The sequence below is a fragment of the Ahaetulla prasina genome, chromosome 4, assembly GCF_028640845.1.
Source record: "Ahaetulla prasina isolate Xishuangbanna chromosome 4, ASM2864084v1, whole genome shotgun sequence".
In the NCBI taxonomy this organism is placed as follows: Eukaryota; Metazoa; Chordata; class Lepidosauria; order Squamata; family Colubridae; genus Ahaetulla; species Ahaetulla prasina.
Genome location: NC_080542.1, coordinates 113,519,008 through 113,534,602, shown reverse-complemented (window position 1 = coordinate 113,534,602; position 15,595 = coordinate 113,519,008). Strand labels below are relative to the sequence as shown.

Sequence of the window (15,595 nt, the reverse complement as noted above, 5' to 3'; positions counted from 1 at the left end):
CAACACAAAAAAGAGCAGAGCCAAATATTTGCCTTATTTTTCTCATAGAGAAGAGTTTGGGGACAATATGCACCCTCTCTAGTCTGTGGAAATTTACAGTTCTATTTCACAGCTGAAGAACCCATAGGAAAAAAGACCTGAAAAGTAGAAACTTAGCTTTGCCCACAGAACTTGGCATGCCATACAAAGCATGGTATTGTTTTCAAGCTACTGGATATTATACAACCATTTTAGTACTATGTTTCTGATTAAAATGCTTTTAAAAGAACATGTTTTGCCATTGTAATAATATATAGAATTTCTATTTTTTGCAAAGACAATTACAATGTTACCTTATTTTTCTTTTTAAATGCTATTATCAAGTTCATGAAATACTATAGTTCACAGTAAAAGTAACAGGCAGTGAAATTTATTTCACTCATCTTAGCAATATCTATCACAAGAATTTTTATTTGGGGCATTGTGCAAAATTAAATACAAGTCTTTTTATACAGTACATTCTCAGCTTTTCTGTTGCTATATAGTTTAGTGGACTAATTTACTAGTGGAGACAGAGCAGTCTTGCCAATTTAATTTTGATCTTTGTTTTGCTAACACAGCTGCTTGTACTTACATTACCCTTGATATTTTTAAATAGATTTAGTTAACAAATTTGCTATTTCATTTTCTAACTAATGCACTGGGCTTTCCTTGAAATACTGACATAAATTATAAACCTAACATATTCATGTTTCCCTAAAAATCATAATTATCATAACAGGCAGTGTAAACTGTCAGTTTACACTTTTGAAGAAAGGCTAGTTCCTTTCACAGATTTAGATCCAGGACTTAAGGAAAGAATGATTTCTTATTATTTAGTATTATATTAGAATCACATTCTGCCTTTCCTCTGGAAACTCAAGACAATTTATACAGGGTCTTTCCTTATTTAAATTCACAAATTATTTGGTTATAGTAGTGCTAATTCTATGCAATTCATCTCTGCCATATGGTTTATGATATTAAAGTTTATGCTGTTTATATATTACGATTATTACTAAAAATTGCTCTGTTAATTTTCTTAGTATCCTTGCTGCATCTGAAGAAGTGGTTGTAATCTGCAATGTTTATGCTAAATTAAAAGTTAGTCAAAGTAAAGTATAGTAAAGTAAAGTAAAGTAAATTGCTTTAAAAATAAAGCAATACATGTTCAAGCATATAAAGAAAAACACATCAAAATAATTCAGAAAGCAGCAAGGTCACAATGATATTCATTACTCTCTAAACATAGGAAATGAGGTAAATCTAAAATTAAATGGAAATTATTCCAAGTAGAACAAAAAGGTATTGCAATGATCATGCAAACAGCGTAATATAAAGATTTACAATACACTGTATTTCTTCATTTCTGCTATTTAGAGAGAAATTAGCTGCCTATAAATATGGTTTATTATAAATTAAGCATATATAAGTAGCAATAATATAACAGGTGATAACTGTCACATAATATAAAATCTACGAAAACAGTTTTAAAAAAAGGCATTATGATTAAAAAAGCTATAAAAACAAAAACATTTTTCAGAATCTTTGTAGTTGGTAATATGTCTAAACATACTTTGTAAAAGTCATTAATATATTTCTATCCTTTTTTTTGTAAGGTACATAACAATATCAATTGTCAAGCACAACTCCTCCAATTCCCTTTTTCCTTTTTGGAAAAAAATGGTGAGGCCTGAAATGATTATCAACTTCAGGTTTTGTCCAAAAGCTTCAGATTGTTACCATTCGTGATAAATCACCCACTAGAAATAATTAAAATATCCAGCATAGAATATTTGCAAGGAAACTAGCTATTTTTAAATGCCCAACTTTAATTTACTTAAGAATGTATTCAGAAATGCCTGATATTATTTTCTAGATTTTCTAGATTGTATTCTGATCCATCCAGCTCTCCCCTTGCCTTTGTGCTTATAACATGGGAAAATAAGCAGTCTTCTTCACTTAGCATGTATCAATACATCAGAATTCGTCTTTCTAGGCAGCTCTGTTGGAGTTGTCAAAAATGTCAAGATGGCAGCACAATCATGTGTGACTGGGGTCAACCCACCTCCCTACCCCCATGGCTCTGCTTCCAGATTCTATTCTCTGATTTTCAGGATATTTGGTACTCCAGTGCTAGTCCCCTCCTTTCAGCACCTAAAATATTCTATTTTATTTCTATCTTTCTCCAATATCCCTTAGTATTTGACTGTTCTTTACTAGATGAATAGCGGCAAAGACTTCAGAATTCTAGGAAGGGTGAAAGTAAGAAAGCAAAAGATCACTGACAAAATAAAAATCTACAGTACTGAGAAATCTGTTCCTATTTCTACTCTGCTTTGTTTTTCAGTTGTATTTTCATTCCCTGCTGCTAATTTAGTTTTACAATATTAGTATAAAATTTATTTTTCTACAGGATACATTTTAAATAATTATTTTTCATTTTAAAGAAGGTAAAAGAATTAACATTTTCAAAGCACTAGATAACCTCAAGCAAATAATCTCTTTCTCAACAGGATTCCATGATTTGTTAATGCATTCAAAATATTATCTGAAACATAAACTTAACTATCAGGAAAAATGGCTACAATTACATTACTTCCACAATACACCCTGAAGTAAAGAAAATAATATTTTATCAGACTGTTCATTATCAGACTTTAGCACAGCAAAGCTAACCTTCTAAAACAATCTTTTACTTCCAAATAAATCCTAAACACAGGAATCTTTCTGGATCTGGAGGTAATGTTTTCCCATGAATAAATCACCAATTCTTAACAATGTTTTCTTTAAATATTATTATTAACTAAAATAGAAGATTGGAAATAAACCTGTATTTCATTGATTAACTTAGATAATGCAGCATAACCACTTTGAGTTGCAGTGAGCGAATAGGTGGCAATATAAATTTTCCAAACAAACAAAAAACAAACAAACCCCACTAACTTTTTCTTAAAGAACAGGGGAAGGGAAAGAATACACTGTACAGCAAAATTTAGATCTTATATAAACTGTTATCAGAGTTCAATGTTTATCTTTTCAAAAAAGGATCAAACTTTACCAAAGCTAGCATGGCATAAGAAATATATTGGAGAGGAGGCAACACTCTAGAGGTTCTTTGACTGCAACACATCAACCTTCATTCCTCACCATGATTTGCTTATACCTAATAATATCAGACTTAATGGTCTTCCTTATTCAAAGACACAATCAATGAAGCTCATGGCTAAATTAGATAATGTTTGCTGCTTTCCCCTTTAACTGCTTTTTTAAAGAATGGCATTTAACAAATAAGTTAATTCAGAAGCATGCCACAACTATATTAGGCTTCTTGCTTCTAAATACTTAAACACATAATTTTTCCACGTGAAAAAAAAAAATCAAGATACAATTCCTGTGAGAAAATGGTAGTGGTTAAGAATGTAGGAAATTTCTTTTCCTCCTGCTATTTTCCTGTTTGAATTTTCAACCTATAAAGGATATTTTTTTATTTAAAATATTGGATGTTGAATGTTGGATAACCATCTGTCTGAGATGGTGTAGGGTTTCCTGCCTGGGCAGGGGGTTGGACTAGAAGGCCTCCAAGGTCCTTTCCAACTCTGTTGTTATTATTATTATAATTATAATGAATGATACATATGACTGGATTGCTTGCTTCATATACTGCTTGCTTCATATACTGCATATATTTCAAAGGCAGAAAAGTATATTATATGCAAGCATTCCTCCTTTATCCTTATTTTCATATGCTCTCTTTCAATATTTCTTTCCTACTTTATGTAAAGCCAGAATTTCCTGTTATGTTTGAATTGGGGAATTACAATTTAGTTGTAACTGGAATCAATGCTTAGAAAGAAAAAATGAATCTATCTCTGCGTACTGTGGCACAAACAAAAATCTTAACCAATTACATCTTTCTTTAATCTGTTGTTGTTTTGTTCTTTTTTCATTTGCTAATGAATTTAGGTTGACATCCATACTGAATAAGCAGCATCTAATGTTTCTATGAACAGGCAGAACAAATAATGATACCAGAAGTTCAAGTTAGAATAAGACTTCACATTCCATAGCAAAGAAAGGGAAGCAGTTTAGATTGTGAATTTTGATAAATTAATAACTAGATTCTATGGAAGCTAATTAAAGAAATGTTGCCCACCTGGTTTATCTTCTTTTACTTTCCCAATTAGGATAGTGCTGTCAGGTGGGAAGAGGGAGACAAAAGGAAGTTTATAGCCCCCAAATTTGTTTTTTTTTGTTTTTTTTGCAATGCCAATGTGAAACTATTCCCAAGGATTTGATGCTTTCTGCTATACATAATAACCAATATTTCTAATATGCCACTATAAAAATCAATGTGAATTTTTATTAGAAAATTATGGTACATACTTTTACAGAAAAAAAGGGAACAAAGTAATTAGTGCCACTTCCTTACAGTATCTCAGCTTTATGGTAAGGCAATGACTGACGGCAGAATTATAAAAGCAAGTAATAACATAGTTCAGAATGCGTAGTGATCCTCACAACAACTGTATTTTACAATAGATTTCATTCGTTAAGATCACACTATTAAAATAGCACTGTATAGGTTTAGGCAACTTTTCTTTACCTTCAACATAGTGAATTGGTATGGCTGATAACCTTTGAAACTTTCATGGATAGCTGCCATGGTATGAGATGTTTTTTCCCAAAAATGAAGAAGAGTTGTCTGTAATGGAAAGAAATATGATTCTTCAAATGACATCTAATAGTTAACATTTCCTGTGACATCCAACAAAAATTATCCAGCTGCAGATATTTTACTACATAAACTTTATGTAACCTCTCTGTTACATAAAAACTACATGACTCTCATTCCTAAAAATAGCTTCTAAGTTTTATAGTTTCTTTCCTTAAGAATACCTGGTATGTTGTGAGGACGTGAGACAGAAGATTACATCTACTTGCTCCAAGAAGATCCACTTTCTGACAGACATCAGTTTTCAATTTGTCAAAATTCAATTTTGTATGACGGACTTGTGCTTGGACCTATCAATATAAAGATTACTTGAAAGCATAAGAAATTCTTAAATATCAGATCATCCAAAATGCTTTCCTTCATTCCAAAATAACATTTAATTATATTAATTATACCCTGTTTCCCCCCAAATAAGACATCCCCTGATAATAAGCCCAATTGGGCTTTTGAGCGCATGGCAATAAGGCCAAGAGCTTATTTCAGGGTTCAAAAATATAAGACAGGGTCTTATTTTCAGGGAAACATGGTATTTAATTAATCATAATTGTATCATTATTTTGTATTATATACCTATTTTATTTTTAATATACTTATGACATCCTTCAATAAGGAGTTTTCACAGACGTTGCCTCAAGTTATTAGAAAAGAAATATAACTTGTTGAGAAACAGTAACAGTTCTCTTAGTTCTTAACTTCTTTATTCTTGATAGAAAGAGAGAAAATCAGAATGTTCAAGAATCTGATAATTCTTAAGGGTGTGCCTTGCTGGCTAGCTGAGGACTCTTTTCTATAAACATTAAAATGTTATTTTTCCAGTAAAAAGCAAGGAGTAGAACTCAGGAAGGAAGTGAGAATTCAGACCAAAGGCTTCAAAATTGCTGGGAGAAAAATAATCAATAAGATAAATTTGGCAAGCAATTCAGCAAGGAACCCATGATTACATCCTTGAGGGATCTGTTACTTCTTTTTCAGTGCTGCTTTGTTCTGTTTGGCATAGTTTTATATAGTATATATTATTAATCTCTATCTTTTTGTTATGATTGTTTCTGTTAACATACAAATTTCAGCCCATTAATTTGAAACAGCTAACACAGGTCTTTTACTTTGATATCTCCCTGAGTATAAATATGTGTGGAAGGATATGACAGGCTTGCATTGATATTTTTGTGATACAGATATTCAATTCTTCCTTGCTACAAATTCATGATTCCAATATCAGTAGACCCATTGGTTAAATCTATGCTACTTGGATAGAATGGTCTGGGGAAAAAATCTGTAAAAGGCAGGGCATGTAAGTAGTTTCTTTCTAGGCCATTTGCATCATTTCTGAAGCTAAACAGGAAAGAGGCATGATACTTGTTCAAAATGTATTTATTTTTCCACAACCTATTAGGTACATATTTCAAATGAAACATTTTCACACAAGCCACCTTCAACTAAATTGAATGATTCTCAAATGTTCTCTGTAATGTATCTTTAAAAGTTTTGGCGGGAAAAAAGCACGTTGCTGATTGGTTGAAGCCACCGGCTAAACTGTATATAAGGAGAGGTTTTCCCGGGCACTGGCTGCTGGGTTCACCATATAGTAAAGAGCTGTTGTCACTATCCTGGTCTCCTGCCTCGTTATTGCCCGAATCTAACACTGGCGACGAAGGTGGGATCTCGAGGCTAAGAGCGCCAGGAAAAGAGCTGAACTCACCAGGAAGACGCGAACCCAGCAAACAAGAAGCGGAAAGCAGCGATGTCCGGCTACACACCGCCAGCGCCATTCGACCCAGCTAAAGAAAAATGGGGGTCATACATGGCTCGTTTCGAGTGCTTCCTTGAGGCGAACGAACTTCAAGGAGTTTCAGACAACAGGAAACGAGCGTATTTCCTGAGCCACTGCGGTCCAGATGTTTTCGACACCGCAGAATCCCTGGCTGAGCCAACGCCGGTACAGTCGGTACCGTGGCAAACCCTGCAGACTTTATTGAAAGCCCATTATGCACCAATGCCATCCAAGTATGTGCAACGGTTCGAATTCGGGGAGCGCAGACAGCAAGAGGGCGAGTCCATCAGCGCATACATGGCCGCCCTGAGGAAAGCCTCAAAACATTGCGAGTACCGAGACTTGGATGAGGCATTACTGGAGCAACTCATCCGCGGGGTCAGGGACATCCGTTTGCGGAGGCGGCTGCTGTCTAAAAGCAACCTAACGCTGGCAAACGCCTTGGACGAAGCCAGGGCTCACGAGATGTCTACCCAAGCGGCGGAAACCCTACAAAAGCAAGTCACACCAACGGCTGGTGCGAAATCAACCCCGGTCCACAATGAAAAAGTCCAGGCCGAATCGGAGGGTGAGGAAGAGGAAGGAGTCTTCCACACCGGGAGGCCGGAGAATGAAGACCGCGGCGACTGCGCGAGTTGTGGGGGGCGACACCAGCGACAACAATGCAAATTTAAGGAAGCGACTTGTCGGCGGTGCGAAAGGAAGGGGCACCTAGCACAGGTCTGTCGAGCACCCCAACCTTCCCGCCAAAAATTCAAACTGACCAACCAGAGCGCGGGAACGGCGAAGCAGCCCGTGATTGGTCAGTTTAAAAAAGGCGCGAAATTGAATCAAACTGTCGTGAGAGTGGGTCACGCATCAACACGCCTAGAGAAAAAAATCTTTACAAAGGCAAAGATTGAGGGGGTGCCGTGCCGATTGGAGGTGGACACCGGCTCATCGATCACGATCATGTCCTGGGACAATCTCGTGAGAGCCCTACCCGCCATCGCAAAGCGCAAACTGCAACCACAGAAATTAAGGGTACAAGACTACCAAGGGAATCGCATCCCTGTTCGAGGGGTAACGTCCGTCCACGTCGAGTATGGACAATACAAGAAAACTCTGCCCATCACCATCGTCGATGGGACCCTGCCAAGTTTGTTGGGACTGGACTGGTTCCGAGCATTGGGCATGGGAGTGACTGGAGTCTTCAGAAACGAAGTCAACCTCAAAGACGCACTAACGAAAGAATTTGGGGACGCCAGAGACTGCCTGGGCAAGTACACGGGACCCCTATTTCTTTAACTTAGACCCCCAAGTTGCCCCTATCCGTCTAAAGGCTAGGAGGGTCCCGTTCGCCCTAAAGCCCAGGATTGACCGGGAACTGGACAAGCTAGTAAACCAGGGAATTCTAGTGCCAGTTGACCATGCTAAGTGGGAGACCCCTATAGTCACCCCAGTCAAACCGGACGGGTCGGTCCGGATTTGCGCTGACTACAAAGCGTTGCAAAAGAGTGCTTACCCCGTCCCGGTGGTACAGCACTTACTGCACTCAATGGGGCAAGGGCAAGTTTTTGCCAAACTAGACTTGGCCCAAGCCTATCAACAGCTGCCCGTAGATAGCAGCACAGCCGAAGCGCAGACAATTGTGACTCACAGAGGGGCTTTCAAGTGTACCCGGTTACAGTTTGGGGTTAGTGTGGCTCCAGGGTTATTTCAGAACCTAATGGAGCGGCTATTGCAGGGCCTACCAGGGGTGGTACCATACTTTGACGATGTACTGGTATCCGCTGAGAATCTAGAGGAATTAGGGGTAAGGCTGCGAAAAGTTTTGGGCATTTTCCGGTCTGCCGGTCTCACGGTTAAACTGAACAAATGCCAGATCGGGGTTGAGTCTGTGGAATTCCTGGGCTACCGGATAGACAGGGAAGGGATTCACCCCACTGAGAGCAAGGTACGGGCCATCAGGAAGGCCCCGGTTCCAAAGAACAAAACGGAGTTACAGGCATTCTTAGGTCTGGTCAACTTCTATGCGGTATTCTTAAGGAATAAGGCAACAGTAGCCGAGCCGCTGCATAAATTACTAGCAAAGACGGCTGCATGGTCTTGGGGAAAGGCGGAAGCTAGGGCATTCAAGGTAAAGAATCTCTTATCGGTGATAGCCTCCTTATCCAATACAATGGCACGCTGCCATTAGTGTTAAGCTGCGATGCATCTCCCTATGGGGTGGGGGCTGTGCTCAGCCACAGGTTACCAAATGGCACAGAAGCCCCTATTGCATATTACTCCCGAACCATGTCATCAACGGAAAGGAATTATAGCCAGCTTGATAAGGAAGCCTTGGCTATAGTCTCAGGAGTAAAGAAATTCCATGAGTATGTATTTGGTCGTGATTTTGAAATCATCACGGACCATAGACCTTTGCTAGGTCTGCTGGCAGGCGACCGCCCAACGCCCGTGGCACTTTCACCAAGACTGACCCGATGGACTATCTTCCTGGCAGCGTATTCTTACAAATTACTACACCGGCCAGGAAAGGAATTAGGGCATGCAGACGCCCTGAGCAGATGCCCGTTACCAGAGACTATCGAAGACCCCACTCCGGGGATACCAGTTCTGCTAATTGACTCTTTGGACTCTGGCCCAGTCACATCCAAAGAGGTGGCTCGGGCTTCGTATAAGGACATTACAATAAGAACTGTAATTGGTTGGGTACAAAGAGGTTGGCCCGCTGCGCCGGGCGAGCGTTTTAAAGAGTTTGTAAAAAAACGTGGGGAACTCTCGGCTCAAGGGGGGTGCCTGCTATGGGGGGATCGAGTGGTGATCCCGGAGAAATTGAGGAAAAAGGTATTGGATCTCCTTCACGAAGGTCACCCGGGAATCGTGCGAATGAAGGGTCTAGCAAGAAGCTATGTGTGGTGGCCCTTAATGGACTCGGAAATTGCTGAAAGGGTAGGGAAATGCCAGGCCTGCCAGGAGTCCAGACCGCTACCCCCAACGGCCCCGATTCGGGAATGGGAGAAACCCCAGGGCCCCTGGTCTAGGATCCATATCGATTTTGCCGGCCCCTTCCACGGCCAAACCTTTCTGGTAGTAGTCGATGCCTACTCCAAATGGCTGGAAATCATTCTCATGAGATCCATGACAGCCGAGGCCGTGATCTCAGTCCTACGGCACCTATTTGTAACCCATGGGTTGCCCGACACTTTAGTCTCCGATAACGGCCCGCAATTCACGGCAACCCAGTTTGAGGGGTACTTGGCAGAGGAGGGCATCCGGCATGTCCTCTCGGCGCCTTTCCACCCTGCGACGAACGGCCTTGCAGAACGTTTCATTCGGAGCGCAAAGGAAGCATTGTCCAGAATCAAGCCAGGCGATTGGCAAACAAAAATCGATACATTCCTAGCAGTCCAACACAGAACCCCCTGTGTCACAACTGGCCGCAGCCCGGCCGAACTATTAATGGGTCGGAAGCTTAGGTGCCCCCTAGACCATTTAAACCCAAACTACACACCAGACGGTTACAAAGGGACACAAGGTAAAACAAGAGAGATGGCAACAGGCGACCTAGTGTGGGCACACAACTACAGCGAGGGCCCGACCTGGTTAGCAGGAACAATCCTAGAAATAACAGGACCAAACTCATATCTAATAGAGTTGGGGGATGGCCGGGTATGGAAGCGCCACATAGACCAGATAAGAAAACGCATAACGGGTAATACAGAATCAGACGAAACATGCCCTGACTATTCAATGTTGGAATCCACAGCTGACTCAAACCCGGGGCTAACGCGGGACTTATCTGAGTGCCGGGAGGTCCAGCGACACCAACTGGTTCATCCTGAAGACAGCAGGGAAGACTCTGCAAATAATCCAGGGCCGGATGGCCTAGAGGAGGAGCTGAGAGGAACAAACAGTCCCTCCGGCCAGCTCGACTCACTCCCAGAGAATGAATTGCGCAGGTCTGAAAGAGTCAGGAGACACCCAGTCTACTTGCGTGATTACGTCGAAAAATAAGATGTAAATTTTATGTAAATATTAGTAAAGTGTTTTCTGGGAGGGAAGGAGTGTAATGTATCTTTAAAAGTTTTGGCGGGAAAAAAGCACGTTGCTGATTGGTTGAAGCCACCGGCTAAACTGTATATAAGGAGAGGTTTTCCCGGGCACTGGCTGCTGGATTCACCATATAATAAAGAGCTGTTGTCACTATCCTGGTCTCCTGCCTCGTTATTGCCCGAATCTAACATTCTCCGTTTAGACACTCCTGATTCTTTGATGAGCCTAGTAACATCAATCAGAGAAGAAGCATCTACTGCAGTAAAAAATTAATATGATGAATGTGATCAGTTGGAAAATGCTTCTATTCAGATTCTATTCAGATTGTACAAAGTATCTGTAATGTGTATAGTCAGTGGGTCAATAAAAATATTATGTGATAAAATGAGTGGGAAAAGGGGAAAATAAAAAAGATGAATGGAAAAATATAAAGAAACATACTTATTGGATGTATACTATTTTCTTCTAAACAGAGATGTTATCGTTACATGTCAAACTGCCCTTCTTTAAATAGAGTTTACTTTCAAGATGTTGAATTAGGTATTGCAGCTTAAATACATAAGTTTTAAGAACCTTTGGTCCAATTCAAAGACTATCACTTTAAAGGAGATTTTACAATGGTTCCCCTTTCTATATCCCACAGCTCCTACCTCTGGCTGTATTCTAATTTCGAAAATTCCATGAGAATTCACAGTAAAGGACAAATATTGGCAGAGTGGGCAGCTTTCTGGATATGAAAGATCTAATTAAATAGCCTCCCCGACCTACTCAAATGCTCCAGATCCATGAGCAAATTTAGCATAACCATTTGATCGTTCTAAGTGAATCTTTTATGATTGCCTGGAAAAACAATAGTAAAGTGGAAAAACAATAGTAAAACAAAACAAATAGAAAGAGAATGAAATATACAAACCAGAAAGAGCATATTTCAGGAAGAGTGGATGCATCCGCCACCCAATGTCAAATCAGGTCTCAGAAACTAAGGCTTAGTCAACCCTCTCATCCATGATAGGGTCTATGAAGGTTGAACTAGCATTAAGTAGCAGTTAGCTGGTGTCCAGAGCTGTTGAGGCTCTAGAAACCAAGTCAAGGAACTGAGCATAAAGGGCCAGAATATATTATGAGCAAAGAAGCAATAGACTCCTATAAATATACAGGAAAAGGACTACTTGCAGTGGAATAGACTCAATCATTCTTTGTCATTTTTTTAAATTTTAAAATGCCACTGTTTATTATATAAGAATAAAAATAATGAACACTGTGACTTTTAAGATTACATTATGGTTTGTTTAACTATACATTTATATTATATCTTAAAACTTTGTCCAACTTATTTTCTGAACCAGGATTAATCTATAACTATCCAATCTAAACATAGTAATTGTTTTACTGTAAAATGTCCATGGGGCTTCTCAGTCATCTAGATCATGGTTGTCTCTTTTTCAAGAGGCAACTGGACTTTCTGGTTTTTCTTTGAAGATGTTTTGCTTCTCATTCAAGAAGCTTCTTCAGCTCTGAAGCTTCTTGGGTGAGAATTGAAATGTCTTCAAAGAAAAACCAGAAAGTCCTATTTAAATGTAAATATAAAATCAGAAGGTGAGGAAAACAGAGGTGAAGAAAAGTACAAATGCTTATTCTCAGCTTAATAAAATAAGCTGATTATTAAATATAAATTACCTAAAAGAACTATATATGTATGTCTCACCAAGCTTATAGATGAACATTCCAAATGACTCTTAATTGTTCCTGGACAATTATTTGTCCTTATTTATATGGCACATAAATAAGGAAACAATTGTTCCTAATCAATCACGGTTCAGAGAAAGAACTCATATTGAGGTTTTCTGAGAGTTTCCAGCCTGAAACTTTTGTTATCACCTGCTTAAGATCCCAAATGAATGAAAATTGCATTAACAGAATAATAGAAATAAAACTACTTTGCAGGAAATTTGTATAACATCCATAATCCCTCTGTAAGGGAGTTGGTAGGTTTTAAAATTTGGTAGCTAGCTAGCTAAAATCTAAATAAATGTCCTTTAATAGGGTGTTTTAAATGTTCTTTAGGTATTGCGTAGGCCCTAGTGTTTATTTGAAAAAAGTATAATAAACTAAATGCTCCTGCATAAATATAATAAATGTATTTTATGTGAACTGGTTTTCTTTACCCAAATAAAATTCATAAGATTTACAAGCTAACCAATTAGACTGTAAATATTTTTTTCTGCTGGGATAGCAGTGTATTCCATTAATTTTATTTGTACAGCATTTGTACATCTATTTGTACAGAAGCATTTAGTTTATTATATTTTTTCAAATAAACATTAGACAACACCTAAAAACATTTAAAACACCCATTTAAGGGTGTGTGTGTGTGTTATATTCTCCCTCCTTCCTTCCTTCCTTCCTTCCTTCCTTCCTTCCTTCCTTCCTTCCTTCCTTCCTTCCTTCCTTCCTTCCTCTCTCTCTCTCTCTTTCTCTCGATCTCCCTTCCTCCCTCCCCCCCTCTTTCTTTCTTGTGTCCATTCTGGAAATTTCTGTTTGTAAACTTAAAGACCCAAACAGACAAATGCCGATCCTGAGTTTTTAAACAGATTCTTGACATGGTTATATTTCACGAATACCATGCAATTAAAATATTTCACCATGTCACAGTATTTTTATTTCTTGTAAGAAATGTAATATAATAGTAGTAAAATAATGGAATAGAATAAACAGTGAAAAAGAAAGCAATGAGAATATAGTGATATGAGAATAAGAGTTGGGAAAGGGGGGAAATTGGGAGCAGGTGGAGAGAAGAGGTTTGCTATTAATCTAGTATCCACCTCCAGTACTCCCATATTGGGTTCCCAGCTGATCTGCAGAGCCAGGCCTGTTTTTGCTCCCAGGGAAGGGAGTGCAGAAGGCCGAGTGCTGCTTGTCACACCCCATGGCCACCCAGCCGGTCATTAGGGCAGAGATCCGGTTGTTAAATTAGTTGAATCCCACTGGAGCCAGATTTCAGGCTCTTACTGAAAGATTGGAAGGTGGAGACAGTTCTCACTTTAGAGGACAGGGTATTCCAAAGGGCCAGTCTTACCATTCATTCCTGCCCTTTCTTTGAAATCTGAAGTTAATTCTGAAGGAATTGCAACACAACTGGCCACTTCATAGAGTGGACGAGGGGAAGAATCAGTTATTCGCCACCTTGAATCATTTATAAAAATAATAAAGTTGAGATAAATAAGTCTAAAATATCACCTGCAGCTAGAAAGAAGATTGGGGTTGGAAAAAAAGAATCATGGAACAGCTTATTTGTTAAGACAACAAAGATAACTGCTAAATTTTTCTCCTACTAGTTGAAATGCTTAATCTTCTCATAAAAGATAAGGAATGAAAAATTTACTGCTAAAAAGAGTGCAACAGAGATAAATGTGGTTTTATTAAAAAGCTGTTTTTACAAAAACCTTCAGATGGTTTTATTAGAAGGCAAGTTGGATTCTCTTAACTGCCTGTTTTATTTAGTGATTCTATTTATACTTCATGTGTTTCTTGCCTCTTATTTTAACTCCACCATCACTCTTAAGGCCACTACACCTACAACAAACACTTTAATTCAAACATAATCAAAAGCTTAAATCACTGCATCTTACTAATATAATACATAGGGACTACATATCAAAATGAAATGTTTCCTTATGTATTTTAAGGGAATACACAGTATATATTTTTTCTGCTGCTGTAGAAGAAAGGTAGCAGGTTTATCCTTGGAAGCTAATATGTCATTGGTACCTTTTATTCTATAGTTTACACTAATGCACTGTTAAAGATATGGATAATTGTTCTTGATTACTAAGAAGGTCCATTCAGGCAATGCAAATCAATGTAGAAATCATTACCTGACTAATGGTGAGATTAGTCTCACTGTACACTGTACACTGTAACAAAGAGTATATTATCTCTAAGTAGCATGTGACTTTATGGCTAGGAAGACTTTCTACATAGACATATTTCTGAAATTTATCATTGCTACCAAATTGAACAATTGTTTTAAAATTGTTCTACTTGTGAATTTTATTTATGGCATTAAGGAAATATAGATGGTCCTAAATTTATAACCACCATTGGGTCTGAAAAATGCATTGTTAAGCATTGATGCTGTGATGGTCATAAGTGAGGACAGGTCGTTATTTTTTTGTACTGAAATAACATTTTATAACTTGCATACATTTTGCAAGTTTGCATATAACTCTGCTTATTTTAATACTGGCATGATGAAGTATTACAGAAGACTCCAAAGGCCCATGTTTCATCAACATTCAACGTTCTGACAGCACAAGATATTTTTTCACCATTTTTTTCATATATTTTCTATTTTACAATATCTTCATAATCTTCCAAGAATAATCTTTAGATTTATACGTAATAGTACCAAAAGTAGCAATAGTTCAGTATACATGAAGAATAAAATAACAGCAGCAGCATAAAAGAACCTATTATGTAGTGCTCCCAATTCTATTTTCAGAATCTCTGGAATGACAGTACTGAAATTCTTAGGATGATGAAATATATGTCAAAAATTAGTTTAATACTCGCACAGAACTATGGTTCCATAGTTTTGGGTCTTGTTATCAATGTGAAATGTAAAATGCTACATACTGCGACACCACCCAAACATTTCATTAGCTTATTAACAAAATGGCTTCCTGAAAGATACAGGAGAGAAAAAAGTAAATTTTACAAATAGAAAAAAAAAACAGCGTAAGGCCTTTACTTTTACTCTGTAGACATAGCTGATGGCAGCTTGGTTCAAACAACAAATTTCCATCTGAAAGTTTTTCTCAAGTAACAGGAAACATAACAATCTAAATTGATGATGGCAAGTAAAATTAGGAACAAACAGAGCAAAGAATATTACTCACTGATGTACATAAAAACAGACATGCATAATGTTTTTTCAGAAATAAAGATGCTAAATTTTCTAGTTAATTACAAATTCTAATCACCTGAATGTTCCCTATTCAGTAATACTTATAGTTTGTTACCCTAATGTTAAA

At 38.1% G+C, this 15,595-nt stretch overlaps 1 protein-coding gene across 7 annotated transcripts in view; it reads right to left on the bottom strand.

Moving 5' to 3' along the window:
- Positions 1–15,595, bottom strand: part of ICA1 (islet cell autoantigen 1) — an 80,247-nt gene that overhangs the window by 27,389 nt on the left and 37,263 nt on the right. For all 7 annotated transcript variants that reach the window (XM_058181532.1, XM_058181533.1, XM_058181534.1 and 4 more), the window contains exons 8-9: positions 4,918–5,043; positions 4,625–4,723 (exon numbers count right to left, since the gene is read on the bottom strand). In XM_058181532.1, coding sequence (XP_058037515.1) covers positions 4,625–4,723; positions 4,918–5,043 — 225 coding nt within the window. The remainder of the gene's footprint in view (positions 1–4,624; positions 4,724–4,917; positions 5,044–15,595) is intronic.